Consider the following 15,324-nt stretch of genomic DNA (forward strand, 5'->3'; position numbering starts at 1 on the left):
ACGTCATCTGCTCAAGTGTTCTTTTTGCAACAGGCCCCTCCGTCGCGACGTCCCCTGAATGCCTATCTGCTAGCCTGCTAGCCACGGCCCGCTAGCTGCCTAGAGCATATCGAACTGTTAGCTGAATAGGTCCATCGGCCAATTTCTTGGGCCACTATACCTATTTTGCCAATTGGACTGGGCACCTTTACTACACAGAACCCTACGAATCCATCATGGCTGGTCTGCCGACAGAACCGCACGAGGAGGCTACAATAGACTTCTTCCATCGCGACATACCTCTAAGGCCCTTCTGCTAACTTGCTAGCCCCGGTCCACTAGCTGTCTGAATCGCCGTGTCTCCAGCCAGCTTAACTACTCACTGGACCCCTATGATCACTTGGCTACGCATGCCTCTCCCTAATGTCAATATGCCTTGTCCATTGCTGTTCTGGTTAGTGATTATTGTCTTATTTCACTGTAGAGCCTCTAGCCCTGCTCAATATGCCTTAGCTAACCCTTCAGTTCCACCTCCCACACATGCGGTGACCTCACCTGGTTGAAATGATATTTCTAGAGACAAAATCTCTCTCATCGTCACTCTATTCCTAGGTTTACCTCCACTGTATTCACATCTTACCATACCTTTGTCTGTACATTAGGCCTTGAATCTATTCTATCGCGCCCAGAAACCTGCTCCTTTTACTCTCTGTTCCGAACGTATTAGACAACCAACTCTTATAGCCTTTAGCCGTACCCTTATCCTACTCCTCCTCTGTTCCTCTGTTGATTTAGAGGTTAATCCAGGCCCAGCAGTGCCTAGCTCCACTCCCATTCCCCAGGCGCTCTCATTTGTTGACTTCTGTAACCGTAAAAGCCTTGGTTTCATGCATGTTAACATTAGAAGCCTCCTCCCCAAGTTTGTTTTATTCACTGCCTTAGCACACTCTGCCAACCCGGATGTCCTAGCCATGTCTGAATCCTGGCTTAGGAAGACCACCAAAAACCCTGACATTTTCATCCCTAACTATAACATTTTCCGGCAATCTACTGCAGAGATAGCCTGCAGAATTCTCTCATACTATCCAGGTCTGTGCCCAAACAATTCGAGCTTCTACTTCTAAAAATCCACCTTCCCAGAAACAAGTCTCTCACCGTTGCCAGTTACTATAGACGACCCTCTGTCACGCCCTGACCTTAGTTCCTTTTTTGTCTCTATTTTGGTTTGGTCAGGGCATGAGTTGGGGTGGGCATTCTATGTTTTTGTTCTATGTTTTCTATTTCTACATGTTTGGCCGGGTGTGGTTCTCAATCAGAGGCAGCTGTCTATCGTTGTCTCTGATTGAGAACCATACTTAGGTAGCCTTTTCCCACCTGTGTTTTGTGGGTAGTTGTTTTCTGTCTTTGTGTCTGTACCAGACAGGACTGTTTCGTTTCGTTTCATTCTCTTTGTTATTTTGTTTAGTGTTCTGTTTAATAAATTAACATGAACACTTACCACACTGCGCTTTGGTCCGATGTATTCCTCATCTTCAGACGACGAACGTTACACCCTCTGCCCCCAGCTGTGCCCTGGACCAACATAATGTGAATTGATTGCCCCCCATCTATCTTCAGAGCTCGTGCTGCTAGGTGACCTTAAACTGGGACATGCTTAACACCCCGGCCATCCTACAATCTAAGCTTGATGCCCTCAATGTCACACAAATTATCAATGAACCTCCAGGTACAACCCCAAATCCATAAACATGGGCACCCTCATAGAAAATATCCTAACCAACTTGCCCTCCAAATACACCTCTGCTGTCTTTCAACCAAGATCTCAGCGGTCACTGCCTCATTGCCTGCGTCCGTAAGGGTCTGCGGTCAAACACCACCCATCACATGTCCAAACGCTCCCTAAACACTTCAGCGAGCAGGCTTTCTAATCGACCTGGCCCGGGTATCCTGAAAAGATATTGACCTACATCCATCAGTGGAGGATGCCTGTTATTCTTTAAAAGTGCCTTCCTCACAATCTTAATAAGCATGCCCCATTCAAAAAAATGTAGAACCAGAACAGATATAGCCCTTGGTTCACTCCAGACCTGACTGCCCTTGACCAGCACAAAAACATCCTGTGGCGTACTGCATTAGCATCAAATTGCCCCCATGATATGCCAACTTTTCAGGGAAGTTAGGAACCAAATTACACAAGCAGTTAGGAAAGCTAAGGTTAGCTTTTTCAACAGAAATTTTGCATCCTGTAGCACGAAACTCAAAAAAGTTCTGGGACACTGTAAGTCCATGGTGAATAAGAGCACCTTCTCCCAGCTGCCCATTGCACTGAGGCTAGAAAACACTGTCACCACCGATAAATCCATGATAAATTGAGAATTTCAATAAGCATTTTTCTATGGCTGGCCATGCTTTCCACCTGGCTACCCCTACCCCTGTCAACTGCCCTGCACCCCCACAGCAACTCGCCCAAGCCTCCCCCATTTTCCTTCACCCAAATCCAGATAGCTGATGTTCTGAAAGAGCTGCAAAATCTGAGACCACTACAAATCAGCCGGGCTAGACATCTGGACCCTCTCTTTCTAAAATGATCTTACCGAAATTGTTGAAACCCCTATTACTAGCCTGTTCAACCTCTCTTTCGTATCATCTGAGATCCCAAAGATTGGAAAGCTGCCGCGTTCATCCCCCCTCTTCAAAGGGGGAGACACTCTAGACCCCAACACTATTCTACCTGAGGTCTTTTGGAAGCCAAGTTAACAAAACAGATCACCGACCATTTTGAATACCACCGTACCTTCTCCGCTATGCAATCTGGCTTCCGAGCTGGTCATGGGTGCACCTCAGCCACGCTCAAGGTCCTAAACGATATCATAACTGCGATCGATAAGAGACAACTGTGCAGCCGTATTCATCGACCTGGCCAAGGCTTTCGGCTCTGTCAATCACCACATTCTTATCGGCAGACTCAAGAGCCTTGATTTCTCAAATGACGGCCTCGCCTGGTTCACCAACTACTTCTCAGATAGAGTTCAGTGTGTCAAATCAGAGAACCTGGTGTCCGGACCTCTGGCAGTCTCTATGGGGTGCACAGGGTTCAATTCTCGGGCCGACTCTTTTCTCTGTATACATCAATGATGTCGCTCTCGCTGCTGTGATTCTCTCATCCACCTCTACGCAGACGACACCATTCTGTATACTTCTGGCCCTTCTTTGGACACTTGCTAACTAACCTCCAGACGAGCTTCAACGCCATACAACTCTCCTTCCGTGGCCTCCAACTGGTCTTAAATGCAAGTAAAACTAAATGCATGCTCTTCAACGCGATCGCTGCCTGGTTCTGACCTAGAATATGTGGAAAACTACAAATACATAGGTGTCTGGTTAGACTGTAAACTCTCCTTCCAGACCCACATTAGCATCTCCGATCCAAAATTAAATCTAGAATCGGCTTCCTTTTCGCAATAAAGCATCCTTCACTCATGCTGCCAAACATACCACTTGTAAACTGACTTCCTACCGATCCTCGACTTTGGCGATGTCATTTACAAAATAGCCTCCAACACTCTACTCAACAAATTGGATGTAGTCTATCACAGTGCCATCCGTTTTGTCACCAAAGCCCCATATACCCACCGAGACTGCGAGCCTGTACGCTCTCTTTGGCTGGCCCTCGCTTCATACGCGTTGCCAAACCCACTTGTCCAGGTAAAGCCCTGCCTTGTCTCAGTTCACTGGTCACCTATAGCAGCACCTCACCCGCAAGCACGCGCTTCAGCAGGTATATTTCACTTTGGTCACCCTCCCAAAGCCAATTCCCTCTTGGCCGGCTTTCCTCCAGTTCTCTGCTGCCAATGACTGGACCGAGATTGCAAAAATCGCTGAATCTGGAGCCTTATCCTCCACTAACTTCAAGCACAGCTTCCAGAGCAACTCACAAATCATCTTGCACCTGTACATGCCCATCAGTATCTCCCGGGTGGCGCAGTGGTCTAGGCACTGCAACGCAGTGCTAGCTGCGCCACCAGAGTCTCTGGTGTTCGCGCCAGGCTGGGCTGGTGTCGCGCCCAGGCTCTGTCGCAGCCGGCCGCAACGGGAGATCCGTGGGCGACACACAATTGGCATAGCGTCGTCCGGGTTAGGGAGGGTTTGGCCGGTAGGGAGGTTTGGCCGGGTAGGGATACCTTGTCTCAGTATGTAAAAAAAAAAAAAAAAAAAAAAAAATGTAATATGTATGCACTCTACTGTAAGTCGCTCTAGATAAGAGCGTCTGCTCTTGGCCGGTAGGGATATCCTTGTCTCAGTATGTAATAATGTAATAAAAATGTATGCACTCTACTGTAAGTTGCTCTGGATAGAGGCGTCTGCTAAATGACTAAAATGTAATGTAATCTGTAAATAGCCCATCCAACTACCTCATCCCCATACTGTATTTATTTATTTATTTTGCTCTTTTGCACCCCAGTATCTCTACTTGCACATTCATTTTCTGCACATCTATCACTCCAGTGATTAATTGGTATATTGTAATTACTTCGCCACTATGGCCTATTTTATTGCCTTACCTCCCTTATCTTCCTCATTTGCACACACTGTATATGTCTTTTTTTTCTACTGTATTATTGACTGTATGTTTGTGTATTCCATGTGTAACTCTGTGTTGTTGTATGTGTCGACTGCTTTGCTTTTCTTGGCCAGGTCGCAGTTGTAAATGAGAACTTGTTCTCAACTAGCCTACTTGGTTAAATAAAGTGTGAAGTAATTAAAAATAAATAAAACTCTCATTCGCCAAAACTTGGCACATTCATAACTCCCTTAACAAGCTGATTGCCAGTAAAGAGGAACAGACAGTATGTGCTGAATGACACAAACAGCGTAGCTAGCTTTCACCCTAAAAGTCTTTTGTCTATATCCAAAATGGCACCCTTGCCACTACATAGGCTCTGGTCAAAAGTAGTGCACTATGGGGCCCTGGTCAAAAATAGTCACTTTATAGGGAGTAGGATGCCATTTGGGACACAGCCTTTATCTGAATCAATGACTGGGTTACAACAGACAAGCCTTTCCTTCTCTAAGTCCGTATCCAAAACGGCACCCTATTCCCTATATAGTGKACTGCTTCTATAGGCTCTGGTCAAAAGTAGTGCACTACATAGGGAATAGGCTGCCATTTGAGATGCAACCTAACCACTTGACTATAATGAAAAGTCACATAATGTGTCAGCCATGAGAGATATGTTTTGTTGCCAAGAGACAGAAACACAAGACCTATTGAAATCATTCCGGAGGAGGAAAAATGCTGTTTGAATTTAAAGAGGTGACAGCTCAGAAGACTGCTCCGAACACTTATTAACCCATCTGGAGTCTGGGATATATCACCACGACYTCTAATCTATATGGCTTTGTCTTTTGGGACTCTCAGTAARTTCTAGGGCCGTATATACCACATAGATATACACTGAAAAAAATATAAATGCAACATGCAACAATTTAAAAGATTTTAGTGAGTTACAGTTCATATAAGGAAATCAGTCAATTTAAATAAATTCATTAGGCCCTAATTTATGGATTTCACATGACTGGGAATAAAGATATGCTTCTGTTGGTCAGAGATACCTTAAAAAAGGTAGGGGCACGATTCAGAAAACCAGTCTGTATCTGGTGGGATCACCATTTGTCTCATGCAGCGCGACATATCTCCTTCGCATATAGTTGATCAGGCTGTTGATTGTAGCCTGTGGAATGTTGTCCCACTCCYCTTCCATGTCTGTGCGAAGTTGCTGTATATTGGTGGAAACTGGAACAGGCTGCTGTACACTTCGACCCAGAGCATCCCAAACATGCTCAATGAGTGACATGTCTGGTGATTATGAAGGCCATGGAAGAACTGGGACGTGTTCAGCTTCCAGGAATTGTGTACAGATCCTTGCGACATGGGGACGTGCATTATCATGCTGAAACATGAGGTGATGGCGGCGGATGAATGGCAAGACAATGGGTCTCAGGATCTRGTCAAGATATCTCTGTGCAAAAAATTGCCATCGATAAAATMTWATTGTGTTTGTTGTCCATAGCTTATGCCTGCCCATACCATAACCCCACCYCCACCATGGGGCACTCTGTTCACAACGTTGACATCAGCAAACCACTCACCCACACAACGACATGTGCCCGGTACAGTTGAAACCAGGATTCATCCGTGAAGAGCACACTTGTCAGTGGCCATCGAAGGTGAGCATTTSCCCACTGAAGTCAGTTACGAGATCCTTTTGAGGATGATGAGCACAAAAAATAAACTTCCCTGAGACAATTTTTGACTGTTTGTGTAGAAATTGTTCAGTTTCGTAAACAAACAGTTTCATCAGCCACTCGGTTTGGCTGGTCTCAGACGATTCCGCAGGTGGAGATCCTGGGCTAGTATGCTTACATGTGGTCTGCGGTTGTGAGGCCGGTAGGATGTACTGACAAATTCTCTAAAACAACGTTGGAGGTGGCTTATGGTAGAGAATTTAACATTACATTTTCTGGCAACAGCTCTGGTGGACATTCATGCCAAGTACAACCTCCCTCAAAACTTGAGACATCTGTGGCATTGTGTTGTGTGATGAAACTGCACATTTTAGAGTGGCCTTTTATTGTTCCCAGCACAAGCTTTTTGATATGCCACATCTGTCGGGTGGATGGATTATCATGGCAGACGAAAAATGCTCACTAACAGGGATGTAAACAAATTTGTGCACCATATTTTAGATATATATATTTTTTTGTGCGTATGGAAAATGTATTTTATTTCAGCTCATGAAACATGGGACCAACACTTTACATGTTGCGTTTATATTTTTGTTCAGTATATTACATGTGTCTCGCCCAGATGGAAAAATATTGTGGGAATGTTTATTTGGGAGGAATGTCACTGTTATGGTTCCAGAGGAACTGTGTTTTTAGAATGTTATAACTACAGTGCATTRGGAAAGTATTCAGACTCCTTGAATTTTTCTACATTTTGTTACATTACAGCTTTATTATAAAATTGATCAATCTACACACAATACCSCTGTAATGAATACTCAGGAAGAAAAAGGTGTAGATTCACCTCAGAGRGTGGCAGATGTTTATTAAGCCTTRGCAGAAGGCAGGAATCGTYGTCGCAGGCAATGGTCAAACACAGGTAGGCAGTCAAAAGCAAACAATACCTCACAACCATTCAAACAGAAAGWACTGAACTAAATAGGGAGCTGATGAGACCAGGTGAGAAATGAACACAGGTGAAATCAATGAACAAAAATGAAAGACAGGGCTACYTTCAAGAACACAAAGAAACAGGGCTACGTTCAAGAACACAAAGAAACAGGGCTACGTTCAAGAACACAAAGAAAAATAACATAAGGTTGACTAAGAAAAGAAAAGCAGAACCTTACAACCCCATAATGACTAAGCAAAAACAGGTTTTTAGAAAACCTGAAATATCACATATCACATAAGTATTCAGACCCTTTACTCTGTACTTTGTTGAAGCACCTTTGGCAGCGATTACAGCCTTGAGTCTTCTTGGATATGACGCTATAAGCTTGGCACACCTGTATTTGGGGAGTTTCTCCCATTCTTCMCTGCAGCTCCTTTCAAGCTCTGTTAGGTTGGATGAGGAGAGTATCTGCACAGCTATTTTCAGGMCTCTCCAGAGATGTTCGATGGGGTTCAAGTCCGGGATKTGGCTGGGCCARTCAAGGACATTCAAAGACTTGTCATCGAAGCCAGTCCTGCGTTGACTTGGCTGTGTGCTTAGGGTCGTTGTCCTGTTGGAAGGTGAACCTTCGCCCCCAGCAATGCAAGTTATTTGTTGATTGATGAACATCCAATACCACCATATGTTCATGAGTTGCTTACATAGTTGAGTGTTCATTCTGATTCGCCCTTACTAGTAGATCTACAGTAGTAGCTAGTAAAGTTCAGTTTATCAGTGTGCTATAGTTTCAGGACCACGGGCTGACAGTTTAGTTTCATTTCAGCACCATGGACAGCGACAGAGGCTGGTTTTGTATGTAGGCTACAGTAGTGTAGTAAAGGTCGGTTTTTATCAACGGGGTATAGATGGATTAGCTGACAAGGGCTATAGATGGGTTAGCTGACAAGGGCTATAGATGGGTTAGCTGACAAGGGCTATAGATGGGTTAGCTGACAAGGTCACGAAAACGATGTGCTGGCTTCCATGGGGCAGAAGTCAGCGTGTTGTGATTCTGGATGGCCAGATTGCTAGCAAGAATGACAAGAAACTGCCARGTGGGGAAWTAATKTTGTGGCTCGTTTCAGCTCGTTTCATCTTGTTCTTGATACCATGTCTTGTTTTGAGTTGTTTTGAATGATTTTATGTCAATGCTAATATGGCTATAAAATGTGCTAGCTAGCTAACCAACAYCTGTAAAGATGTATTTGAGAGACAAGTGCTCATTGTGCATTTTTTTTAAATAAACATTGGAGACAAAATATAGCTTACATGTTATTAACAATCTAAGRCAACGCCGTCTCTTTTGCCCCATAGTTGCGCACTTTTCGGTGTTGTTGCAAAACAACCAACCCATCTATATATTTTCAGTACCCGGCGACAGAAGTAAAATTCTGCGAATGGACAGCGGCTTAACCCACAGCGCGCCACATACAGTATTAGCAAGAAAATTCGCATTATACTGTATCTACTAGTATCAGGACCCACGGACTGACAGTTTAGTGTAAGCACCCAGGACAGCGGCCTAACCCACAGCACAGTGCGCCTACCTAGGTAACCTCTCACTGTCTGTAGGGATCGAAAACGTCGAAATATTTCAATTTAAAGGGCAGATAGTGCTGCTGACGTATACGCTGCTGCATTATCACATTCTGGTCTGTCTCCTATCTAATATCCATATAATTCCTTGTTGCAAGGGCAGCTCGATCACGGTAATTAGGCGTGTGCAATCTGCATACATAAAGCCTAATTCAATCCATTYGAGCACGAGCAAAAGTGACCAACGGTGTTTGTCATTAGCATATTGACAAAAGCTAAATCTATTTTACAGTTTGCCTCTTACTGTTAAGATTCTTTCGTAATGGTGCGTGCCTGCCTGCGTGTGTCTTCTGTGTGCAGGTCGTTATAGTCCCTGTGAGTATCTGCCATTCATCTTGTGATGTGACCACGAAGAAAACAAAATAAAAGGTATGGCTAGTGAATACCGAAGCGAGGTTTGCGTTGTGTGAGTTGGCCTATTCCTCTGTATAGTCCTACGAATACAAGTCTCAAATCAGCAAAGCGTGAGCTGAATGACAACAGCGGCACTCATATTTCTTACACATTTATAGCGTCGCCCTGAGGTCACTGAATTGCCACAGTTACTTTATTTACAATGACATCACAGAATATCTTACAATATTTTACAGATTCACTCATTGGCGCATAGCTATATATTCGTAGCAAATCCCACATGGGCCCCTGGCTCGCAGTCCCTCGCACCCGTGTTTCTCTTCTTTGCGCTGCAAGAGCTACGATATAACCGACAATGCGTCACGGCACCGCAACTGTGCCAATAATACCAGCAGATAATAATATCGATGGRACTCATATAACGATATCACAGTGTCAGTCTAATCATATCCGTGTGCTGAAATTCAATGGCCCTTATACCAAAACTAGGTGAATAGGACACTTCTACTCAACGAGTAACAGGGCGGCGTTGAGGGAATATGTGCGGGAGGGGTGCGCACTGTTCAGTGCAAGAGAACGACAGCAGAGAGGAAGACAGGGTCGAGAGAAAGCGCATGTGTGATTCCGCTCTCTCTCCATGCAGGCAGCCCACCACTGGCGAGCTCCCCCCATCTTGTGTGTATAACGTCTCTACCACCGGACAGCCGTACCAGCGTCCGCGGGCACTGCGGGGGAAATTCAACCCAGAATGGATTGCTAATGAACGGAGCCTCTCTTTTTCTTTTAGTCTTGTTTTCCCCCGACTGTCATCCTCCTCGATGTCTCTAATCAGTTTTTAACCAAAACAAAATGTGGATTTCTTGTGACCAGTTTTTATTGATATTTTCTGGCTTTTGGGGACTCACAATGGGTGCTTTCCCGAGCAGTGTTCAGATCGGTAAGTGTACAGCAGTGCTTGCCAATCAAAAGGGCATGGAAAGAACCACTGGGCTATGAAGCGTGAATAAGATCCTGCTTTTCATTATAGTGTGTGTGACAGTGTTAAGAAATGCATGTTCGTCATTCATGGTCACATAACATTGTGACATTGAAAAGTAGAATTGACTGATCGTTTAAAAGTGCCGACACAAACCTATTCCTACATGACAATGTGTATGTGTTCCTAGATGATTCGATGTTTTTTCTAATGTGCACAAGGAAAATGGGTATTTATAGTCATTCATAACTGTTCCAGTGCGTTCCTCAGCAGCCGGTGTTCTTTCAAAGCGCCACTGCAGTAGTAGCCTAGCCTAGTGCTCTTTGCAGAGACTGGATACTTCGCTTGGTTGGAGCGAATGGATCAGCAGCGGGAATTCTCTCAAAGTGTGTGTAGCCCTGCTGCAGAGTGCACACTCGCCCCTGTTACATTCAGAAGACTCCGTTCCCCTTTTGCATAAACCCGTTTGTCATAGTCATACCGTTTCATACTTGGCTGGCTGGTTGCTTTTTTTGCCACCGAGAGACGAGAGAAGTGCGGATGTTCAAGCTAGAGCCTATCTCTATCCAAACCCAGCTAAAGCACTGACTGTCTGTAGCCTAAAAGCCGCGCCATGGTGAGATCTCTGGATCTCTGCTACTGCCAAGTGCCCCCTGCCTTTAGCCTTTAACTTACGGTATTGAACGTGGACGAAAAGAAACCATAAATACACCGCCTTCATTTAATTGCTAAACTGACCGATCAGGCTGATTTATAGGCGGTACGAACGAATCAAGTTGACCGCAAATAAATGCCAACCGGGGTCGAATGATCTCTCTCTGTCGACTAGTAATGTTGAACTTAATACACGTTTGGGGTGTTTTTAAAGGGATTTTCCAATGGATCACATTTCTATTCAGGATGGTGGCAATTTTAAGATTTCCAGGCAGGGTCCTTTGGGAGGGAAAATGTGTTAAGGTTATTGGCTGTGTCTCAAAAGCATTTTCTACATGCGCAGTGTAAGAGACCCAATTGCCCAGTCCTCTCTCTCTCTTTCTTTCTTTCTTTCTCTCTCTCTCTCTCTCTCTGTCTCTCTGTCTCTCTGTCTCTCTCTCTCTCTCTCTCTATCTCTCTGTCTCTGTCTGTCTCTCTGTCTGTCTGTGCAGGCGGCCTGTTCATCAGAAACACGGATCAGGAATACACAGCGTTTCGCCTGGCCATCTTCCTGCACAATACCAGCCCCAACGCGTCCGAGGCCCCCTTCAACCTGGTGCCTCATGTGGACAACATCGAGACGGCCAACAGCTTTGCTGTCACCAATGCCTGTGAGTACAAACCCACTAGGCACACACTGGTTAAATCAAGGTTGTTTCCACGCTCAATGGAATTTGCTTTACCTCAGGGGTCTCAAACTGGTGGCATAAAGGTCAGATATGGCCCGATGTAATGTTTTAATGGKTATCTTTCTCATTTGACCAGTCAAGTCAAACCCAGGTTGGGATGCCAGAGTGTTGGCATAAGACCGCTGTTTCCATTGTTGGACTGTGATTGCAGAGGGTAAAAGCATGAGACAGGTTGCCCTCGACCATTGTGAGACTATAGTGGTATGGTACTGTATGCTATGGTGAGAGTGTGAGAAGATGGTGTGTGTGTGTGTGTGCCTTCTCTCTTTCTCTGTCACAAACATGTGCACATGCATGCATGGATAGCTACACAAACAAATACACACACACACAAAGACACACACAAAGACACACACTCAGAAACAAACACACACACACATTTACAGTGCATTCGGAAAGTATTCAGACCACTTTCCTTTTTAGAAAATGTTGCACATTTATTACAAATACAAAACAGAAATACCTTATTTACATAAGTATTCATGATTTGGAAAGGCACACACCTGTCTATATAAAGTCCCACAGATGACAGTGCATGTCAGAGCAAAAACCAAGCCATTAGGTCAAAGGAATTGTCCGTAGAGCTCCGAGACAGGAATTTGTCGAGGCACAGATCTGGGGAAGGGTACCAAAACATTTCTGCAGCATTGAAGGTCCCCAATAACACAGTGGCCTCCATCATTCTTAAGTGGAATAAGTTTGGAACCACCAAGACTCTTCCTAGGCCGCCTGGCAAAACTGAGCAATCGGGGGAGAAGGGCCTTGGTCAGGGAGGTGACGAGAACTCGATGGTCACTCTGACAGAGCTCTAGAGTTCCTCTGTGGAGATGGAATAACCTTCCAGAAGGACAACCATCTCTGCAGCTCTCCACCAATCAGACCTTTATGGTAAAGTGGCCAGAATGAAGCCACTCCTCAGTAAAAGGCACATGACAGCCACTTGGAGTTTGCCAAAAGGTACCTAAAGGACTCTCAGACCATGAGAAACAAGATTATCTGGTTCAACAAGTTTGAACTCTTTAGACTGAATATCAAGCGTCATGTCTGGAGGAAACCTGGCACCATCCCTACGGTGAAGCATGGGGGTGGCATCATCATGCTGTTGGGATGTTTTTCAGTGGCAGGAACTGGGAGACTACTCAGGATTGAGGGAAAGATGAACATAGCAAAGTACAGTGAGATCCTTGATCAAAACCTGCTCCAGAGACCTCAGACTGGGGCAAAGGTTCACCTTCCAACAGGACAACGACCCTGAGCACACAGCCAAGACAATGCAAGAGTGGCTTCGGGACAAGTCTCTGAATGTCCTTGAGTGGCCCAGCCAGAGCCCGGACTTGAACCCGATCTAACATCTCTGGAGAGACCTGAAAATAGCTGTGCAGCGACGCTCCCCATCCAACCTGACAGAGCTTGAGAGGATCTGCAGAGAAGAATGGGAGAAACTGCCCAAATACAGATGTGCCAAGCTTGTTGCGTCATACCCAAGAAGACTGGGGGCTGTAATCGCTGCCAAAGGTGCTTCAACAAAGTACTGAGTAAAGGATATGAATACTTATGTAAATGTGATATTTCAGTTAGAAARTTTTTATGCATTTGCAAACATTTCTAAAAATCTGTTTTTGCTTTGTCGTTATGGGGTATTGTGTGTAGATTGATGAGAAAAAACAAACAATTTAATCCATTTTAGAATAAGGCTGTAACGTAACAAAATGTGGAAAAAGTCAAGAGGTCTGAATACTTACCAAATGCACTGTATAAAAAGGATGTATTGATGAAAAAGAACTTGTCCCCCCATGAACATTGCAGGGGGGGAGACAGACTGTGATACCTTTCCATGAAGGCAGTCTCTCCTATTGGAGCATCCTCCTTGAATACATTRGAGCATGTATAAACCCATACAAACCCACACACATCTCAGCTAGCACATAACAGTCTGACAATCATATGTTTCTTAGAGCTTGGTGAAAGTGTGGTTGTCCTATGGTTATTTTGCATACAACCATCCCACAACTTTCTAGGAATGATGTAGCATAGTTGCTTGGCTTTGGAATATTCTCAGCACATTTTATGGAACTTGACAAAAACAAGTTATTTTCTTGGAATTTCTTTACTTAAACAGAACGCTTCCGAAAAGTTCAAACATGGTTACATTTAATTTAACTTTTGGTAATGTTTTAGGAATGTTCTCCAACTGGTTTGACATTGGGAATGTTCTCAAATAGTCAAGAMAATGTAAAAAAATATATTGTTATTCTGTGGTAATTTTAGTACTTCATATTTCCTACAAGTTTCCTCATGGTTCTATTTAAAGATGTTATTACATTTTTCAGGGAACGTGGAACGTGGAAAAGTTTCCATTTAAAACCTCACATAAAACCACACGAAATCTTTAGTAATGTTAAAAACATACATTCCAGCTACAGCGTCAACAAAAGGCTCTCTCTCCTCTATCTTGTTAAGTGAGTTCAGGTGTGTTGGCCACACCTGATTGGCCACACCACTAATTGGCCACACCAGATGTAATGAGTGCTTGTTTCATTTGAAATTAGGTTTGTTTGAACAGACTAAAAGGAACACCTTTGTATGRGTAATAAAACACTGCTCACCAAAGTTTCCTATACTTTTTTTGGGGGGGGGGGCACTGATCAAATTTGATGTCTTGTAAACTTGTAAGTTTGAGAATTTTGTGCAACGTTTGGCATGCATTTAAGGTGAACATTGAGACTGTACCCTTACAGTTTGAGAGTAGCCAATAGGCTTTTGTGGCAATTTGAGCTAAATGTAGGCCTACCAACAAAACCAATGGAGCAAATCCCATAATATTTTCACATGGAAATAGGTTTTAATTTCTTTGATGTTGCCTACAGTAGGAGGCATTGATGACAGAGGGTTATCCTGTCTTGCCCAGGGCTACTATGTGGTGTTCAATGCAGGCCTATTGCATGATACTTTTCAAAACGTTTTTACATTATGAAGGGCATGACATTAATTCATGAGTTTTTACTTGGTCTGTAACACTGTGGGCCAAATAGGTGACTGTACATTGCATTGTCTTGTGTTGTATAATAATGCAAAATAAAATGTATTATTATTATCATACAGAGAATTAGACAATGTAGGCTACCCCTCTGCCTATAGGCTTATTTTCATATTCCAACCTGTCTCAAAATACAACACTGCCCCTTTAATTAAGACATACGTTTTTTACCTGACTGGCTTTTCAAAGACAGCTTGAAATGTAACCTACACATTTTGTGCTCTTGTTGGAAGCAGTAACTCCCCATTGCTGACCCATACTTATCTATAAATGGGCTAATAACTCGCTAACTAGCAAAGAATATGAACAAATGTGCACTGATCTGAGCTAATCTGAAAAGTACATTCTCTCGCGGGTGATTGAAAGGCCGCTCGTGGGCTACCCGCGCCAATATAATTCTATTCACTTGCGCTCTGGCTCTGCCTACAACAAAATCATAGACTCAATCTTGCAAAGTTAGATTTGTTTCGGTTTGTTGCATTGAAAATGGGCTGATATGATGTTGAGTCCATCACAGACAAAACGTTGATCTATATAATGCAAACTAATAGGGCGAACTCAGTGAAGTTCAAACTCTTGCGTCTCTGAGCGGCATCGCATTTCTTCAGCGCGTCCTGGTGTTGTTGCGCGTCCGCGCARGCGCGCAGTTTAGAGGGACTATTGCTGCCCTCCTTCCATGGATAGAGAACAGAAGATTATAGGTTCAAATCTCACTGATGCCGTGTCACAATAAAAAATACATGTGTTTGCATGATTAATGCGTAAGGAAATCACTTTCCAC

The 15,324-nt window shown here is 44.0% G+C and overlaps 1 protein-coding gene across 6 annotated transcripts in view; it reads left to right on the top strand.

Annotated features, from left to right (window-relative positions):
- Positions 1-9,746: 9,746 nt before the first annotated feature.
- The window catches only part of LOC111980500 (glutamate receptor 4), a 166,120-nt gene continuing 160,542 nt past the window's right edge, over positions 9,747-15,324 (top strand). For all 6 annotated transcript variants that reach the window (XR_002879478.1, XR_002879479.1, XM_024011241.1 and 3 more), the window contains exons 1-2: positions 9,747-10,085; positions 11,270-11,428. Coding sequence is in view for 4 of the 6 variants with exons in the window: in XM_024011241.1 (XP_023867009.1) it covers positions 9,998-10,085; positions 11,270-11,428 (247 nt within the window). In the remaining 2 variants the exon portion in view is untranslated. The remainder of the gene's footprint in view (positions 10,086-11,269; positions 11,429-15,324) is intronic.

The sequence above is a fragment of the Salvelinus sp. IW2-2015 genome, linkage group LG20 (genome assembly GCF_002910315.2).
Source record: "Salvelinus sp. IW2-2015 linkage group LG20, ASM291031v2, whole genome shotgun sequence".
In the NCBI taxonomy this organism is placed as follows: Eukaryota; Metazoa; Chordata; class Actinopteri; order Salmoniformes; family Salmonidae; genus Salvelinus; species Salvelinus sp. IW2-2015.